Here is a 17,926-nt window from a genome sequence, read left to right as displayed (position 1 = left end):
GGCAGAAGTGTCGATCCGCCGGGCTTTCTCTCCTCTGCCACCTCCCCGCCAACCCGCCGCCATGGACGCCCAGAAACAGCTTCAGGCACTTTCGGACGAGTTCCAGCAGCTGCAGACCGGTATGTTGTTATATTTAAAGGCACATTGTTATCTCAGATGATCGCTAACTGGTTTTTTCTACAGAGCTCGAGGGGCTGGTCGATGCCCGCCAAAAGCTCGAATCCCAGCAACAGGAAAACCAGGGCGTGCAGAGCGAATTTGCTCAACTTGATGACGAAGCGAAGATCTACAAGCTTGTCGGACCGGTGCTATTGAAGCAGGACAAGACCGAAGCCACCATGGCTGTGAATGGTCGCTTAGAGTTCATTGAGAAGGAAATGTGAGCTACGGCAGCCATTCTGTTTTGCCCGGATTCTCTACTAATACATCACCAATAGCAAGCGCATTGAAGGAGAAATCAAGGAGAAGGAGGAGCAAGGCGATAAAAAGCGCGCTGAGGTAAAGATTGGCTTCTTCCGAGCTATATCATCTTTTCATGCTGACCCTAATGTCTGTCAATAGGTTCTCCAGATCCAATCCCAGGCTCAGCAGCAGCAGGCTGCCGCTGCTTCAGCCTAAGATTGAACGTTATATTAAAAATGAATGCTTCTTTTCGAACAAAAAGCCGGTCTTTGTTGTAGCAGTCAACTGGGCTTGACTCAACATGATCAGATAATGCACACTCTATGGCGTGTCCGTATAGATTGGACGATGTTCCTCCGTTGGACTTTCTGCTGCAACAGAGCCACAGTCGTCCCAATGCTTAATATCTTATGATCTAGGGAGTAAATGACCTCGCTGTTGATCGAGGTAGTCATCCCGTGACAGGGCAATTCGTTACCACGTGACCTGCTGATTTCACAGCTAATATTGAAGTGTGCATACTGGTAGTTGTCAGTTAATTAATACTACCTATGCTAAAATATCACAAGATGGGACGCGAAAATCATCCGACAGTGGATTTCGATGCCAAGTAGGAAGCGAAATTTGCCGAACCACCGATGATCGTAGAAGACACTATTGAATTCCAGCCCGAAGCCATCGTGTGGAATGTTCAATGTTTGAAAGCTTCAAAGGTTGCGGTGCCATGATGCGTACTAATAGATTAGTATGAGGTAATGCTACACACGTACTGCCAGTCCCATGTAATAGGATTTCGGGATATATTGTCTCCAGTAGTTGATTATTGAACTTGCAAAAAAGGCCAGGGTCATCCGCGAGATATAGGATCTACCACTTATTATTTATCAAGCTGCCTAATCTCTGTACTTCTATTTTGTTCCTTTGCTGTATTGACATTTCAAACATCGATCATTGATTCATTTCCATGGCCAAGCACATTCGTGTTTAGCACATCTAAATCTATGCCTTGACCAGCAGGCTCTTGCCAGACATCTCAACAGGCTGCTCAATGCCCATGGCAGCCAGGACAGTGGGGGCAACATCACCCAGAACACCGCCCTCCTTGGCCAGGCTCCAGCCAGCAGGGGCGTTGGCCATGACGAAGGGCACCTTGTTGAGGGTGTGAGAGGTCTTGGGTGTACCCTTCTCGTTAAGCATCTCCTCGGCATTTCTATAATGATTCGTTAGCTCTGAGGCCAATTTGACGTCAGGATTATTTCAGGAAAGACTTACCCATGGTCGGCAGTGATCATGAGAATGTAGTTGTTCTTCACACAAGCCTCGTAGATCTCACCAATGGCCTTGTCGGTGGCAGCGACACCTTGGATAGCAGCTTCGTACACACCAGTGTGGCCAACCATGTCAGGGGGCGCGAAGTTGTTCATGACAAAGTCGAACTTGCCCTCACCGAGACGCTCGGCCATCTTGGAACCGACACCAGCAGCACTCATCTTGGGGTCAAGATCGTAGGTAGCCACGCGGGGCGAGGGGATCATGTCGCGGACCTCGCCAGGGAATTGTTTCTCAATGCCGCCGTTGAAGAAGAAAGTGACGTGGGCGTATTTCTCAGTCTCGGCAATGTGGCATTGCTGCAGGTTCTTCTTGCCGAGCCATTCGGCCAGAACGTTGCCCATGTGCTGGGGAGGGAAAGCAACAGGGAAAGTGTAGTCGGTCTTGTACTGGGTCATGGTGGTGATAGAGATGTTCTTAGGGTAAGGGAAGTCAGGTCTGGGGGAACGATCATAGTCACCCAGGAGTTGAGTAATCTCGCGAACACGGTCTGAACGGTAGTTGAAGAAGAAAAGAGTATCGTCATCTGTGATCGAGTTAGTGTGTGGTTCTCTGAGAGGGGTAGTGGATTTTGGAGAGACTGACCCTGCACACGGCGCTCCTTGCCACCAACAATGATGGGCTTGAGGAACTCGTCGTTCTCCTTCTTCTCATATCGGTCCAGAATGGTCTGGAGGGGGTCTGAGCTATCCTCGCCCTCACCAGTGACCATGCCCTTCATGCCAACCTCGACACGCTCCCAGCGCTTGTCGCGGTCCATGATGTAGTAGCGGCCAACAACGGTGGCAATCTCACCAATTCCAATTTCCTTAGTCTTGTTGAGAAGTTGCTCCATGTATGTAGCAGCGCTCTTGGGGTCGGTGTCACGACCATCACCGAAGAAGTGGATGAAGACCTGGGGGACCTGCATCTCCTTGGCGAGCTTCAGCAGAGCATACAGGTGCTCCTGGTTAGAGTGAACACCGCCATCTGAGACCAGACCGCACAGGTGCAGACGTCCATTGCCATCCTTAGCACGATTGAAGGCTTTGACAACGTTCTCTACCTTGTTCAGTTCTCCCTTCTTCAGGGTCTGGTCAATGCGGACACTGTCCTGCCACACAACACGGCCGGCACCAATGTTCAAGTGACCGACCTCACTATTGCCCATCAGACCCTCGGGAAGGCCGACAGCGAGAGAAGAAGCTTCCAGTTCAGTGAAGCCCTGGGCAGTCTTCGAGTTGGCCTTGGCGAAGCCGGACATGAACGGGGTCTCGGCGGCGGCGATAGCATCACCCTGGGGAGGAGAGTTGGGGCCAGCGATACCCCAACCGTCAATGACGACTGCAAAGATCTGGTTAGCCCGGGGTTCTTTCTGGGGACCTGGGGGACTAGTCGATCATACTCAGAGCGACTTTTTGGTCGACCGTAGCCATGGTGGGGGTGTTTTGTCTCGTAATCACACCTGCAGCATGAATTCAATGGCTGAACCCAAAAAAGATAAGCGGTCAATTTGGAGGGTGAAAGGCTTACCTACAGGCAGATGATGAGAGGAAGGAGAGAAGGAGGGAGGGAGGAAACCGTTACGAGTGGAATTTGGCTCGCCGGTGAAGGAGGGGCAGACTTCCCGGTGACGCTTTTGGATCCTGAGGCCTCCGACCTCCGACGTCACCCTGCGTTCCGACTCTTCCCTAAACAATTATCCTAGCCGGAATCTGGTCGTTGTTCTTCCCTCTACCCTCGGGTTTCGATCTGTCAGATCTGCAATGGCTTCTAGATCTCCGACTGCCACAACTCCACTACCTAAATCCTCGACTGCGCCCGAGAGTCCTACCAAAGATGCCAATGTGACCCCGGCGGCCGAAATCGTTCCCTTTCCTCCACCCCAGACCTTTGAGATCATCCCACAACTTCATGGGATCCTTCTTCGCCTGCTTTCACAAAAGCCCTCTCCAAATGTCACTGTAGGGGGCGCTGGGGATGGCACAGAAGCTCCAGGTACATCTGGAGAGACGCAACCAGATGGCCAACAATCATCATCGAACATAGCTGTTGGTGAAAATAATGGATCTCAGCCTGTAACGGACGCGGCTGCCCTTGACCCAACGGCCCATCCACCTCTCGATGTCAAAGATCTTCCAACCGAAACCCATTCGGTAAAAATTCGAATCCAGAAGGCGCGGGCTGCAGTGGAAGGACTTCCAGACATTGAACGATCCGTTGAGGAGCAGCAGCATGAAATATCAGAGCTTGAGGACCGTATAGCCCGCCTGCGCTCTGTCATCTCCGACTTTGGGACCCGGGCAGGACAAGACTCAGCGGAGTATCCCAAACTCACATCGGGTTGAAGTTCAAGAAGGGTATATACAGCCCAAAATAATTTGCAAGAAGCAGCTTCGGAAGCTGGATGCTTCTACCTTCCTAGATTTTTTCGTTGGCGTTAAGGAAAGGAATACCCAAAATGTCTTTAGCAATCATCCATTATGGGACCTTAAGTCCAGGTTTGCAGCAAGTAGATATCGTGCTTTCGGAACTACAAGAGAACGACTCGGTGCAGTCATCTTTTGCCGGTGCCATTTATAACATATAAGAAGCTCCCAAGCCTGAGACGATTTCCCATTGCTTGAAATCCAACTCGAAGTAAAAAGAAAACATACAATTTCCCCGTTCCAAGGACCTTCGCCCCCGATCCGGCGAAACTCTCCGATATCGTTCCTCCAAAGTGTTGCCTGAGGCACTGGTCGATCACTCCGCCCCTCCCCCCCACCACCCAGCTTTTTTTTCTTCTCTCTTCTCAACATCCTATATATCACTCTTTTTTCTTCCCTTTTCCATCGAGAAAATACCCATCACAATGACTTACGCTCTGTCCGAAGCCCACAAGGCTGTGAGTAAATCAAGCTTATGTCCCGGATCGGAATCTTGTCACTGACTCATTCTTCTATACAGCAAATGCACAATGGCCTCAAGGAGTCTGACCCCGAGATTGCCCAGATCATGGTATGTCGATTATATGGTGCAATTGCTCTTACAAAAGCCCAATTTGATAAACCCAAGTCAGCTTTTACTGACCGTAGTTGTCACTTATAGGAGCGCGAGATTCAGCGTCAGCGTGAGTCCGTTGTCCTGATCGCCTCGGAGAACTTCACCTCCTCCGCTGTCTTCCAGGCCCTGGGTACCCCCCATGTCCAACAAGTACTCTGAGGGTTACCCCGGTGCCCGTTACTACGGTGGCAACCAGCACATTGATGCCATTGAGATCACTTGCCAGAACCGTGCCCTGAAGGCCTTCAACCTTGACCCCGCCAAGTGGGGTGTCAACGTCCAGTGCTTGTCTGGCTCCCCTGCCAACCTGCAGGTCTACCAGGCTCTGATGCGCCCCCATGACCGTCTGATGGGTCTTGACCTCCCCCACGGTGGTCACCTGAGTCACGGTTACCAGACTGCTTCCAAGAAGATCTCCGCCGTCTCTACCTACTTCGAGACCTTCCCCTACCGTGTCAACCTGGAGACTGGTATCATTGACTATGACCAGCTCGAGACTAACGCCGAGATGTACCGCCCCAAGTGTTTGGTCGCTGGTACCTCCGCCTACTGCCGTCTGATTGACTACAAGCGCATGCGCCAGATCGCTGACAAGGTCGGCGCCTACCTCATTGTTGACATGGCTCACATTTCTGGTCTGATTGCTGCTGGTGTCATCCCCTCTCCCTTCGAGTACGCCGATGTTGTCACTACCACTACTCACAAGTCTCTCCGTGGTCCCCGTGGTGCCATGATCTTCTTCCGCAAGGGTGTCCGCAGCACTGACAAGACCGGCAAGGAGATCATGTACGACCTTGAGGGTCCTATCAACTTCTCCGTCTTCCCTGGTCACCAGGGTGGCCCTCACAACCACACTATCACCGCTCTGGCTGTTGCTCTTAAGCAAGTCGACTCTCCTGAGTTCAAGCAGTACCAGGAGCAGGTCATCAAGAACGCCAAGGCTCTTGAGAACGAATTCAAGGCCCTCGGTCACAAGCTCGTCTCCGATGGCACTGACAGCCACATGGTCCTCCTGGACCTGCGTCCTAAGAGCCTTGACGGTGCCCGTGTTGAGGCTGTTCTCGAGCAGATCAACATTGCTTGCAACAAGAACTCCATCCCTGGTGACAAGTCTGCCCTGACCCCCTGCGGTATTCGTATTGGTGCCCCCGCCATGACCACCCGTGGTATGGGCGAGCAGGACTTCAAGCGCATCGCCGACTACATCAACCAGGTCATCGACCTGTGCAAGAAGATCCAGAGCGAGCTTCCCAAGGAGGCCAACAAGCTCAAGGACTTCAAGGCCAAGGTTGCCTCCGAGACTGTTCCCGAGATCCTGGCCCTTCGCAAGGAGGTCGCTGACTGGGCCAGCACTTTCCCTCTCCCCGTCTAAACGTGGTCGTCTAATTGACTGCTATAAGAAGTGGGGATTGGTTGTTAGGATATGAAAGTCACGAAGAGAGATTCTCTTAAAGAGGTCTCGCGAGTTCAACATCATCTACGAAAGCGTCGCAAGATGCGAAATATCACAACGGTGCGTTTTATGGGGTTTATATACAGGTCTGCTCTTTCAACCTAAGGGACGTCTGGGATTTTAGTAATTTTGTCTTTTTTTTATTTATTTATTTCTGTCTTCATTTTACGAGCATGTGCAAACGAGCAATTTCTTTTCAACCTCACCGCTCATTCAACTGCGGGAGGTCCTGGATTCTTCAGGGACAAAAAAGTTCAACATAATCTGGCGTGTGGGCCTTTGATTTTGCTGTACATCATCATCCAGTTACTCTTGGAATTCCAATACAACCCGAATTCTGTGGTTGGACATTTCTCATCGGGTACTCACAAAGTACCCCCGTACTATATATTAAGTACCTTAACTACTAACCATACATATCTAAGGTACCTCACCTCCGCCTTGTAGGTACACCCTTTGGGTCTTTATGTAATGCTCCTCACGTGTCAACCACCCCCTCCGCCCATCGAATTAAAGAACGATTTCACTTTCCACTGGAATCTTCTTTCTCCGTGGGTCTCCTTCGTTTTTGTGCTTGAACTTTCCCTCGCTCCCTTACAGAATACCTCGGTTCTGTCCTGAGTCTGCTCAAGGCTGCTTTTCTGCATTATTCGGACTTGTCAGCCCCTCCCCGCTTTTCTGCTAGTTTTGATAAGCAAGGCTTTCTATCTTATCACCCATTGCGGAATATCACCCTCCAACTTGACCAGACTTGAGGACGTGCCAGGTATCTGAAGCAGCACAGAAGCGCAAAGGAAGCCACAAGCAGAATATAACGAAAAGAAAGGAAGAAAAAGAAAAGCAGTCAAAGACAAGGCACAGTCTAACCACCCTTGAAGAAATGGCCAATGCAGCACAGTGTTACTACTGCTTCGAAACCCTCTCCGCTTCTTTTGAGGACCGCGAGCCTGCCTCTCTGGCAGCTATAAAGGCTCTCTGGGAACAACATGAACAGTTCAAGAAACTCTCGCAACTCAAAGAAGATACGCACCCGGGCGAGGATGTAGAGGGAGGTGAAGAGTCTGTAAATGACCTGCCACGGAGTAACCGGCCTCAAGGCCTTCAAGTACCCAGCATTCACCGTCTGCAGAATCGCGCCCCATCGGACTCTTCCAGCACGGCAACTACGCCATCTTCCACCTCTAACATGTCTTCCAATTCTCAATTCTCTAGCTCGACTGCTGTCACGACTCCTGGTTCACAATCAGATGTACCGGTGTCGCAAGATAAATCAAAGGATCAGCGATATCCGTTGTTCGTTACCTGGAATACGATCTCCAGAAGTGGATCTAAGTCTCTGCGTGGATGTATCGGAACTTTTGAAGCACAGGATCTCTCTAAGGGACTTAAGTCATATGCACTGACATCGTACGTTTTGAAGCTCCTTCACTCGCCTTATCATACGGTTTATCTCGTACTTGGTATATGTATGCTATCTTTTGATCTTTGACTAACCCGCAAATACAGAGCCTTTGAAGATACACGCTTTGCCCCGATTCCTCGGAATCTTCTCCCCTCTCTATCATGCTCTTTGACTCTTCTGGGATCATTCGAGCCATGCACCAACGCTATGGACTGGATCCTGGGTACACACGGGATCCGCATCTCGTTCGTCCATCGTGGCCGACGCTACGGTGCGACATATCTGCCCGATGTTGCCGTAGAGCAAGGTTGGACAAAAGAGGAAACTATCGAGAGTTTGATGCGGAAGGCTGGCTGGGACGGTGGTGTCGGTAGCGTTGCGCGAAGACTGCTACGAACCGGCGGTGGAGGATCTGGTACACCCAATCCCTGGGAACAAGTCTCTGATTTCAAGACCGTCAGGTATCAAGGACATAGGGCGAGTGCGAGTTACGAGGATTGGCAGCAATGGAGGAATTGGGTGCTCTCTCTGGATGATGGCGAGGAAATCCTTGGATCAGCCTAGGTTGAGGAGTCTTTCGGTTTTCCATATTAGATATCGTATTCTAGACATTCATGATAATGACAAGCTTAAATTTACTAGCTTAGATCCATTTCTGCGAGGTTTATCGCCAAGCTTTATAACAACTTGTTCTAAAGAGTTGAACTCTATTCTGTCAATCAATGACAGAATGTAGATACTTTCGTGGAGAGAATCGGTCTTATATTTATCCTCGAGCTTAGTACGAGCGAAAAATGATACTGACAATGTAATAAATAACTCATCAATCATGGTCGTTTGGTCGTGATATTTAGATGATCGCTAGGAACAGCCTAAGTTCCATAGGAAACTGAAAATGTGTGCAATATTGACAATGTATAGAGACCCGTCGCTAATGCCAATTACCTACTTTCCATGTCCACGACTCCATAATCCAGCAACCATCTCCTTGACTCGACGCTCTTGCTCACGAATTTGCTCCTCTGTCTGACCACGCGCATTTCCCCGGCTGTCAATCTGCATGGGGCTGCTGCCGTCTTCAGGAGCGCGATTCTCCTGGCGTTGCTCCTCAACCACCTCGTTACCATTGACACGTTCGGGTTTGGGATCGATACTCATCACGCCGTCCATCATAAACCCGCCACCTTCGCGCAGCTTGTTGATGGCACGCACAGTATCGATGGCGCGGTGTAGAGTACGACGTGCGTTGAAGTTCTTCTTGACGGTGGGTAGAAGATCCTCGCCAGAACCCTGTCTTGAGGTATCGTAGGGTGGGCTGATCCAAGGGTGCTGCATTGCCTCGTGGGCGGTCATGCGCTTGGAGGGGTCAATCGTTAAGCAACGATTTATGAATTCGCGGGCTTCTGACGAGACGCCACGCCAGTACTCAAGTGGCGTGAACGAATAGTCGGCTGCGAGAATTGCTTGCATCTCCTCAAGATTCGAGTCCCGGTCAAAGGGAGTGTACCCGCAGAGAAGGAAGTAGGTGATTACGCCGATGGCCCAAATATCACTATTGAAAGGGTATTGTTGTTAGCAAGATGGCGGCGCAGGTCAGGAAGTTGATATAGTGGCTTACACTGGCTTTCCGTGTCCGCTCTTCTTGAAGATCTCTGGTGCCATGTAGCCCGGAGTACCACAGGTTGTCGTGAGTACATGGAACTGTTCCTCGTCCATGATTCTAGAAAGTCCAAAATCCGCAATGAGGAGGTCGGCATTATCCTCTGGAGTTCGGAAAAGTAAGTTCTCAGGCTTCAAATCACGGTGCACGATGCCGTGATCATGCAGATATGCGACAGCAGAGAGAACTGCACGAATAAGGTCCGCGGCATCGGACTCATAGTAGCTGCCCTTGCGACAGATGCGATCAAAAAGTTCACCTCCAAGAGCAAGGTCCGTAACGAGATACACTATGAGACAGTTAGTTTCACTGTACGGCTCAAGTGGAAGAATATCGCGTATGGCGGGGCAATAAATACGATTGTTCATGGTCTCAAAATAGTCCACCAACGTCAGAATATTCTGATGACCCATAGACACCCTTTTCAGTATGGCAATCTCATTTCTAACCTATTTATATCGATCGTATCAGCCAACTGCACACTCTGCTGGAACTCAATACGAGCGAGCCTACCATGTGTTCCCGCCCCGCCATCAACCGCTTATTGATGACTTTCGCGGCATAATAACGACCGGTGTCAATATGCACACATTCTTTCACGACTGAGTAGGAGCCAGCTCCTAAAGTCTTCCCTGTTTTATAGCGACAGGGCTGAACTTGTGTTCGCTGACCGCTCGGAGGTTGCGCCATGAAATGCGGAGTGCGGAGGATGGAAATGCAACTCGGAGAGAAATTGGAGGAGGGGAGGGAAGAGGGTTCACGCGCAAGATGAGACACGCAAATCACCGGGATTTATGCGGGATATCTAAGAGTATATATATATATATGTATAGAAGATGATGGTATGTACCTATATGGTCAGGAGAGTCAGCCTCACGCGCTGCGATGTGCCACGGGCGCCCGCATGTGCGGCGAGATTCAGCCCCGCTATGAGTGTGCGGGAGTAGTACTCACTGATCCACAAACTGGATAGATTGATTGGGTCGAAGTCGAAAAGATGGACTGCGAACTGTGACAAAGAAGAAAAGGAGGGAGGAAGAGGGGGAGGGGGAAGGAAAACGTTGGAGATTGAAAGTTGTGGGGAGGATGGAAGTTCGCAAGTTGGCCAGGCCTTTTCAATGGTGGATCGACAGATCACCAAAAATACTAGTGAGGCTAGAAATAACTACACTAGTCCATTGGGTTGATTATTTATTTAGTAACTGGTCAGTAGTATAATAGTGAGGATGATCATTATGTAGTACAAAATCTACTTATTGTAAAAGTTCAAATTCTTATAATATCGGTGCCTGGACTAGTCACGTATACATTGAATGTACCTGGTATAATTACTACCAACTAAATTAGTTAAAATTGAATGATAATTACTAAGATATTTCAAGTTTGATAAGGAGACACTGAACTAAAAATCAGAAGGAGAGAAGTAATTAATGCGATTCTAACTAGTATATCAACAAGCTAAAGCAAAAACACCGACTGCCATGCAGAAAGTAAAGACATAACGCCCCTGAATGCGCCTGGGACCAGCATAAATCGACATCTCAAAAGATACAAACGGAAAACGTCAAAACTGAAAAAAGAACAAGGATGGCCGTGCCATCCTATATACGCTCAAAAACACCGTCAACCACATTTTCCAGAAGCTGGAGGCTATGGAATTTGGCCACACTCTGCAGCACTCGTAATTTCTTCTCCGTCTCTTTGAGATCCACAGTTGCGGTCCATGCACCACTGCAGGAACAATGTTCTGCAAACTCACTGACCTTGAGACTATTGCACTTAGAGCACTTGAGATCTTGAGTCTGCCATTCGACGATGAGGCCCTGCACTTGACCAATCAAAACCTCTTCCTGTGCCAGTCTATCGTATTCTGTTTGACAGAAGGGACAGCGCCACGGCTTTGGTGTCTTTGCATCCGAGCCGGGATCAGGAAGTACATCCTCGTCACGGCAGAGGTCGAGGTCGCGGATGAGACAACAGGCGTTACAGGTGAGCTCTTGAAGTTTCATATTGGCGCTAGGGTTTTCGAAACGACCTTCTTTGCTAAATTCCCGCACTTCAAAGAGAGCGAGGAGCTCCCGACGTAGCAAGCGGGATTCCAGCGTCGTGACCTTAGATAAACTCAAGACCTGCATGAGCAGCTTCACCAGTTCCAATGCTGGGTTACGCTTGTGACCCTTGGGATCGTCCAAGACACCTGGCAGGACCGGGAACGCATAATCAGACGCGAGTTCAGGGTGAAGCATTTCGTCACGCTGGCGGCGAATGAGACCAGAGATTTGCTTCTTCAGGGGTTTCGAGAACCGATCAGCCAGAACAGCAGAGACTTCCTCACTGTCCTTATCTGTAGGCTGGGTGATGGGAATCTGCGTTAGACGCGGTGTCGACGAGATCTCGGCATCCTGAAGATCAGGTCGTTTCAAGGAGTGCATCAATTCAATATACTCAACAACCCAGTCATGGAAGATAGTCTGCATCGGTGCTGGTAAGAATCGACTAAGCTGCCAATGCATGACAGTCTCCAGATCCTGATTATCGGCCTCAACAACTTCTCGACATCCTTTACCGCCATAGTTGTACTCATCATACCAAACCAGGTAGTCCCAATATTCCTTGATTTCAAGATCAATGAAGTGGAATGAAGGGTTTGCTCGAATGGACTTCAATACGTATTGGCTGTAGGCGAAGGCATTGCCGACTTCGGTCTTAGTAGTATGGAGAAGAAGACGGGTCGGGCTGGCAAAAATGATATGCGAACCAACTCGTCTAAACTCAGCCATAAGTCTCTGGAAAGATTTTCGAGAAAGCAATCGCACGTAGTTGTGCAAGGAGCGGTCGTAAAGACACGAAACAGGGCTCTCTACCCATCGAATCAAGTGCTGAACCATAATATCAGCCATGCTATTGCCGGCACAAGCCTCTGTCCACCAGTGCTTAACCATTTCTCGTAATACAACGGCACCAGCAGATGCAAACGCTTTTTCGGAGTAAAGCACGCCCGAGTCATCTACAGAGCCCGCGGAGGGGGCCAATAGACTATCGGTGCCACCTTCCATTTCATTGACAATAGAAGAAGTGAGAATAGTATTGATGGCAAGGTTGCGAACATCCAGCTCGATGCAGACTGTAGTATAGGCACTAGGGGCATTCACAGACGGCATGTTGATTTTCTCCAGTGCACCCATAACGTCATCCTTCTCATAACCAGCGTGGTCTGGTCGTGGCCCGTGGGACCACCAGAGGACGACATTACTTTGTTGAAGCCTTCGGGCATACGAAATGTCAATCAAATAGCGAGGGTCGTCCGTTTCAAGGTTGCAAAGAGGTACATCACCATACCGGGCAAGCATGGTCAAGTGTTGAATCCAAGCGGACAAGTACAGGTAGTGCGTGACGAGGCGTCTGGCGATAAATGACTGCCACCCAAGTGGCGGCAGATCCATGTCCGACGTTTCGGGCTTCACAGAGAGCACGGGGTATTCTTTCAGTATTGGAATGTCATGACACAGCCGATCCTTCTGCTGAGATTGGATGACCAAGACTGCCGGTTGACTTTCGTCACTACGAAGCTTCTTGACTAGATCTCCGATCTCCAGATAAGCTTTCCTTCTGGTCATGACTTGAGTGGTCTTGAAATGAATCTTGTCTTGGTACTCGAATGCATTCAGGGACTTATCACTTGCGCTGTCTTGCATCTTCCGGGAGAGGAGTTCCGAGTATATCTTGTCAACATTCGGAAGACCTTGGACGTCCCTTGTGCGGTTGAGGATGACGACATGGGCCTCCTTCCTTGTTGTTGAAAAGAGAGCAAACACTTGCCTATCCCCAGAAGCAACATGATAAAGATAATGATACGCCAATGGTGAGTTCAGCAGATAAGGCTGATCTGAGGAGGCATGGAGAAGAGTGGAAAGATCAAAGCCACGATCCAGCCCTTCTCCAAGAACACCACGCTGCTCTTCATCAAAGGTACAGTGGCTTCCTAGTTTCAGCACGGCTCGAATACTAGCTGGGATATTGCGTTCATAAACACCCTCAATGCTAGGGTGTTGGAATAAAGCGTCCATCTTGTCTGCCTCTTCAAGGAATACATCTTCCGACAAAGAAAGTTTGAATAAATGTACAGAGGGATGACCATTTGGCAAGGTGTGGTTAACCTTTTCAACTTCACAGTCGGGAACTTCAATGTCGGGAAGAGAATCGCGCTTCAAATTCACAAAGAATTGACGCGGGACCTTCACATTGAGGGCCTGGATCTTCTGATCAATGAGTACAAATGCCCGCACAATTCCAGGCCGGCCAGTCTCGCACAGCTGAAGCACCTGCCAAGTACTGATGTAAAGCATCTGTGCCTGGTTTCGGAAAAAGTTGCTCAGGGAGTCGGAAGCCACATTGGGACGCTCACCAAACAGCTGGCGTCGACGAATGCGTGCTTGCTTCTGGATTTTCCATTTTTGTTTCTGATATTTGAGGAATCCTTCGTAATCTTCTGATATAGAAGGCATGACAGCTGGAAGACTAGCGAAAGGATCAAGCGAGGTTTTGGGAGCCCCCTCAGGGTGTTTTCTTTTCTGTGCCACCTTGGTCTCAGGGGATGTTTGGAGCTTCTGAGTTGAATGAGCAATGGCTTCATCCATGTCCCCAGCATGCTGGACTCGATGGTCCAGAATATTGGTAGATATGCTGGAGAGAGGAGCCTTGTCCGACTTGCCGAACAGGTCAGTCATCTTTTTCTGCTTGAACCTATCCTCCTTCGTATTAATTCGGCGTTGTAACCAGTCTGGGTGGGCGATGCGAGGTACTGGGTTGCGTAATTTTTGGAGGGCGGCCGGAATGGTGATGAGCTTCTGGACCACAGAGCCCAAACGTTCAATATAGTAATCCCAATCGATGACAGTTCGGGGGTCCATGTCGCCTGGATCTTCCTTAAGCCATTTTCGCAAGAAGAATCGCTTGACGTTTTCCTCTGCTGAAAAAATGGTGACTGGGATGGCTCTCTCTGTAACAGGAGTGTTCCTGGGCCTTGCTGAAATGATGTATTTGCAGTTCAAGCCCTTATCTTTCACCATCTGTTCGCCTAGGAACTCTGCCAGACGTTTGGCCGTTGTGATGGATGTTGACTTTTGGTTGCCGTACTCTTCCAGTGTCTTCGTCATACTTCGATTTTCTGAAATAAGGTCGATGAGCTCTTCATCGGCCAATGTGGCACCACGCTCATAAAGCACATCCAACCACCGATCAGCAACACGGGCAACCGCGGCATACGTCTCTGCAAGATTACTTCCCTCCAAGAAGAATTTGAAGATTTGAGTCTGGAAAATTTTAATGAGTTTCAACTCTCCTCTCCGCTTGACCTCAAAACCCTTCAGTTCAGCCAGCGAACCGTCATGGTTGAAGACAGCATATCGCTTCTTCAAGTTTTTATCCTCTTCCTTCGATGTTGGCAGGATCATAGCTCGGTAGGGCCCGTCGACTTCAAAGAAAATGGAATTTTCGCTATATGTTTCGTACTTGTGGGTTTTATTATCGACAAGAGCTTGGTATTGATGATTGGTGTACTTGCCATGGACAAGATGGTTAAGCATAACGCAGGGATACGATATCCCAAGCTTTTTGCCATTCTTGAGCGTGAAGGAGAAGTTCTCGGGGAATGACCCCGGAAGCATGCACCAGATACCATCTGTGTCCAATTCCAGGGGACGACCAATGCGCTCGACAAGCTCTCGTGCCATCTGAATGATATGGGCACCCGTTAAACAAGTGACACCGGCCATCTCCATGGAGTACCAGCGAGAACCCTTCCGCATGACATAACCATAGAAACTGTTCAGAATGACTTTATGAGCAAGCTGCAGCGAGTCAAACAGAACGATCATCTTTTTAGCTTCCTCGATCTCAATAGCAGAGGCACCGGATGATTGTAAAGAATCGGTTTTGTTCTTCCAAACCTTCTGCTTGCCCTTGAAATCATAACGTCGGTCACGGAAGCTACGCACTGTATCAACGTAGAAAGGGTTTTCGCGCTGGCAGATGATAGCCTCACGGACCATAGTCTTGCTGTCGTGGATTTTGTGATAAATCTTCTTGCTGTAGTCTTGCAAGCGTTTCTTCACCACACCGGCTTGCTCTTCGATGCTGAGTTCAGCAAACGACCTCATCAATCCCTTCTTGTTTCGACTAGGGAATCTCTCATTGGCTGTTGCACGCTTAATCATGTTGTACTCATCACGCTTGGCCGGCAAGAATTCACCGCGCCAGGCCCATGGCATTCGCCGATCACAAGTCTTTCCCGGGCGATTAAAATCGCAAGCGGCACAGTTGGAGTCATCGATCATGGAGTCTGGTTGTAGACGATTGGTGATCATGATGTTCGGATACATGGAGGCCACATCCAAGTGATAAATGAAAGGGACTTCGTTTCGATTGGGGTTGTTTTTGAGTTCAAGCAGCTTTTCCTCGATTTGAGCCTTGACTTCGTCGTAATTGGCAACATCGTCCATGGATTTCTTTTCTTCAACTTCGATACTGAATTTGAGGGCGTGGTCAAGATCTCGTATAAGCTCATCGATAGCGGATGGGTCGACAGTGAAAGAAACGGGAATGTCGCTGCGGAAAACACCAGCCTCGATACTTTCGACGTGACCTCCAACATAAGTTTCGGACTCCAGCAAATGGCCCTCGTAGAAAGCTTCAGGGGGATCTTTGTGCTTATTGGGAAGAACAATCTCGTTCTGGTAAGCTTGCACCATGAGCAACATCTCACACAAAGTTCCAGTTCCCTTGCGGAGAGTATCATCGGGGTTGAGGGGAATGATGGTACAGAGAGAGAAAATGAAAGGATGCACATATTTCATATACAGATAATACGTCGCAACGGCATCTGAGACTGAATATTCAGCCAGGGTTTGGGGTCGTTCGCTAGCATAGGGGGTCATGAGTTCCGGATCAAGTTCATCTGGATCGTATCCGAGCTTCGCGACAGTCACGGCTTTCAAACCACGGCTACCTTGAGGAAGATAACTGTCACGGTTTACCCATGCAAAACAATCCATGTGAACACAGTGGTCGGCCTGGTAGATATCTTCGCTGTTCTTACGGAAACCGATCTCCGTGTACATATCGAGGCCATTGACACTGGCTCTGGTTTCGACAAAGGGCCAATCGAAAAAGTCACCGTTGTATGTGGCAATGACAGTAGGTTTGGCGATCTTGATATGCTCAAAAAATCGCTCCAGTACTCCTCTCTCATTAGGTTCGTTAAAAATCACGAAGGGTCCACTGTATTCTGGTTTCGGTGTATACTCAAAGTCATTGATATCCTCAGAGACGATCTCACGATTTGTGATGAGAAAACCTTGTCCGTCGATCATGTATGAAATCATCATAACCTGATCAATCACAGCATCTGGGAATTTGAGAGGAAGCTTTGTAGTTTCAATATCGAAAGCAAGGACAACAGGGTCCGCACGCTGAAGTCGATCTTCCAGGCAGGTCAACTGTATCACTCCATGCTTTGCTTCAACATTATACCACTTTCCAATCCGAATATCTATGGTTTGTTAGCCCAACACAAGCCAACTCTCGATGAAATAGAATGACAAACCCTTGTCGATCGACACCCGAACGTGGTAAGGAACATCATATTCTCTGATATCAACTATAAAGTCACTCGCTTGTATGTTGCCATTAGGTCGTTGCTCATTAATTATTTCGTCGTCAAAAAGGTCGAATCCAGTTGTCGCACTTTGAAAGCAGCGTTAGCTCTCTATCAACTCTCCATCTCGTATGCAATCCCAAATACCTGGACATTTCGACATATGCATCCATCATTGTAGCGTTTTTCTTGTTCTTCTCCGCTAATGGGAGGATTGTTCTCCGAACCTCGAGTAAATTGCTCACATTGGCAAAATTGAGGCGGAGGAATGTTCGACGGTGGCCCAGAAGGTGATTGGGGAGGTTCAAGTCTTCCTTGTCAATGCGCTTGAAACCTTTTATTAGGCCCTCAAAGGACCGTCGGCACCATTCCTCAACTTCCATCTCATAGCCCTTCTTGACCGTGATGAGGAAGTATGGATCATATTCTACGGTGGCTTTGAAACTTCCTCCATCATCTTGGAGAAAGTAATAATCGACACCTGCACGACCTCCCTGCACATTTGAATCCTCTATCGTCGTACTGTGCATGTTGATGAGCCATCCTGCTCTTGTCTCTCCGGATTCGAATCGTGGAAAACCGAGACTTTCATCGATGCTGTTGGCCAAGCGAATGGCCTCGAATTTCTCATCTTGTGAGGTTGCTTCGGTAGATCGTAGGGCTCCGAATTCGACTGTCTTCGTTTTTCGAGAATTTGACGAGGCTGCACCTGACCGAAACTTATTCCCAAACTTGCTCGGCTTTCGTGAAGGCATCGCGATACTTTTTCTCTTTGCCCGGCGGGCAATTCAAAGTAGGACTGGCAAAGTGGGAATCGTTGGGAGCATGAAAAGTCAACAAATTATCCAGGGCAAATTGCGATACCACGATCGAAAGATTGCAGGAATGACATAGACTGGGGAAGTGGTGTTGTGGCAGCCAATGCCTTTAGGAGGGACCAGACAATTCACTTCTCCAGTTCCGACGATCTCAAATCGCGATGACCTCGACGCGTTCGCGCCG

At 49.0% G+C, this 17,926-nt stretch overlaps 7 protein-coding genes across 7 annotated transcripts; 4 read left to right on the top strand and 3 right to left on the bottom strand.

Moving 5' to 3' along the window:
• Positions 1–61: 61 nt before the first annotated feature.
• N7469_004462 (tubulin-binding prefolding complex subunit YKE2) lies at positions 62–618 on the top strand (the record flags this gene model as incomplete). Its single annotated transcript, XM_056643382.1, has 4 exons — positions 62–119; positions 184–379; positions 438–498; positions 562–618. 4 exons carry the CDS (start codon positions 62–64, stop codon positions 616–618), a joined length of 372 nt encoding a protein of 123 aa, XP_056502794.1.
• A 783-nt stretch (positions 619–1,401) lies between these two features.
• N7469_004461 (phosphoglycerate mutase, 2,3-bisphosphoglycerate-independent) lies at positions 1,402–3,146 on the bottom strand (the record flags this gene model as incomplete). The annotated part of the gene is made up of 4 exons (XM_056643381.1): positions 1,402–1,612; positions 1,675–2,257; positions 2,317–3,054; positions 3,116–3,146. The coding sequence occupies 4 exons, from the start codon at positions 3,144–3,146 to the stop codon at positions 1,402–1,404; spliced, it is 1,563 nt and encodes a 520-aa protein (XP_056502793.1).
• Positions 3,147–3,476: 330 nt separating this feature from the next.
• On the top strand, positions 3,477–4,058 carry N7469_004460 (mediator of RNA polymerase II transcription subunit 9; the record flags this gene model as incomplete). The annotated part of the gene is made up of 1 exon (XM_056643380.1): positions 3,477–4,058. One exon carries the CDS (start codon positions 3,477–3,479, stop codon positions 4,056–4,058), a length of 582 nt encoding a protein of 193 aa, XP_056502792.1.
• A 506-nt stretch (positions 4,059–4,564) lies between these two features.
• On the top strand, positions 4,565–6,127 carry N7469_004459 (glycine hydroxymethyltransferase SHM2; the record flags this gene model as incomplete). The annotated part of the gene is given in 4 exon segments (XM_056643379.1): positions 4,565–4,597; positions 4,660–4,710; positions 4,801–4,896; positions 4,907–6,127. The coding sequence occupies 4 exon segments, from the start codon at positions 4,565–4,567 to the stop codon at positions 6,125–6,127; spliced, it is 1,401 nt and encodes a 466-aa protein (XP_056502791.1).
• A 961-nt stretch (positions 6,128–7,088) lies between these two features.
• N7469_004458 (AMMECR1 domain-containing protein) lies at positions 7,089–8,174 on the top strand (the record flags this gene model as incomplete). The annotated part of the gene is made up of 2 exons (XM_056643378.1): positions 7,089–7,615; positions 7,715–8,174. The coding sequence occupies 2 exons, from the start codon at positions 7,089–7,091 to the stop codon at positions 8,172–8,174; spliced, it is 987 nt and encodes a 328-aa protein (XP_056502790.1).
• Positions 8,175–8,555: 381 nt separating this feature from the next.
• N7469_004457 (serine/threonine-protein kinase) lies at positions 8,556–9,960 on the bottom strand (the record flags this gene model as incomplete). The annotated part of the gene is made up of 4 exons (XM_056643377.1): positions 8,556–9,162; positions 9,229–9,559; positions 9,629–9,719; positions 9,784–9,960. The coding sequence occupies 4 exons, from the start codon at positions 9,958–9,960 to the stop codon at positions 8,556–8,558; spliced, it is 1,206 nt and encodes a 401-aa protein (XP_056502789.1).
• A 911-nt stretch (positions 9,961–10,871) lies between these two features.
• N7469_004456 (DNA polymerase epsilon catalytic subunit POL2) lies at positions 10,872–17,679 on the bottom strand (the record flags this gene model as incomplete). The annotated part of the gene is made up of 3 exons (XM_056643376.1): positions 10,872–16,819; positions 16,874–17,013; positions 17,072–17,679. 3 exons carry the CDS (start codon positions 17,677–17,679, stop codon positions 10,872–10,874), a joined length of 6,696 nt encoding a protein of 2,231 aa, XP_056502788.1.
• Between the last annotated feature and the right edge of the window lie 247 nt (positions 17,680–17,926).

This window comes from Penicillium citrinum (assembly GCF_028827155.1).
Source record: "Penicillium citrinum strain IBT 23319 chromosome Unknown utg000003l:1.0-4596430.0:1.0-4598250.0, whole genome shotgun sequence".
In the NCBI taxonomy this organism is placed as follows: Eukaryota; Fungi; Ascomycota; class Eurotiomycetes; order Eurotiales; family Aspergillaceae; genus Penicillium; species Penicillium citrinum.
Note: the sequence above shows the minus strand (reverse complement) of the source record. Positions and strands in the feature narration are given on the sequence as shown.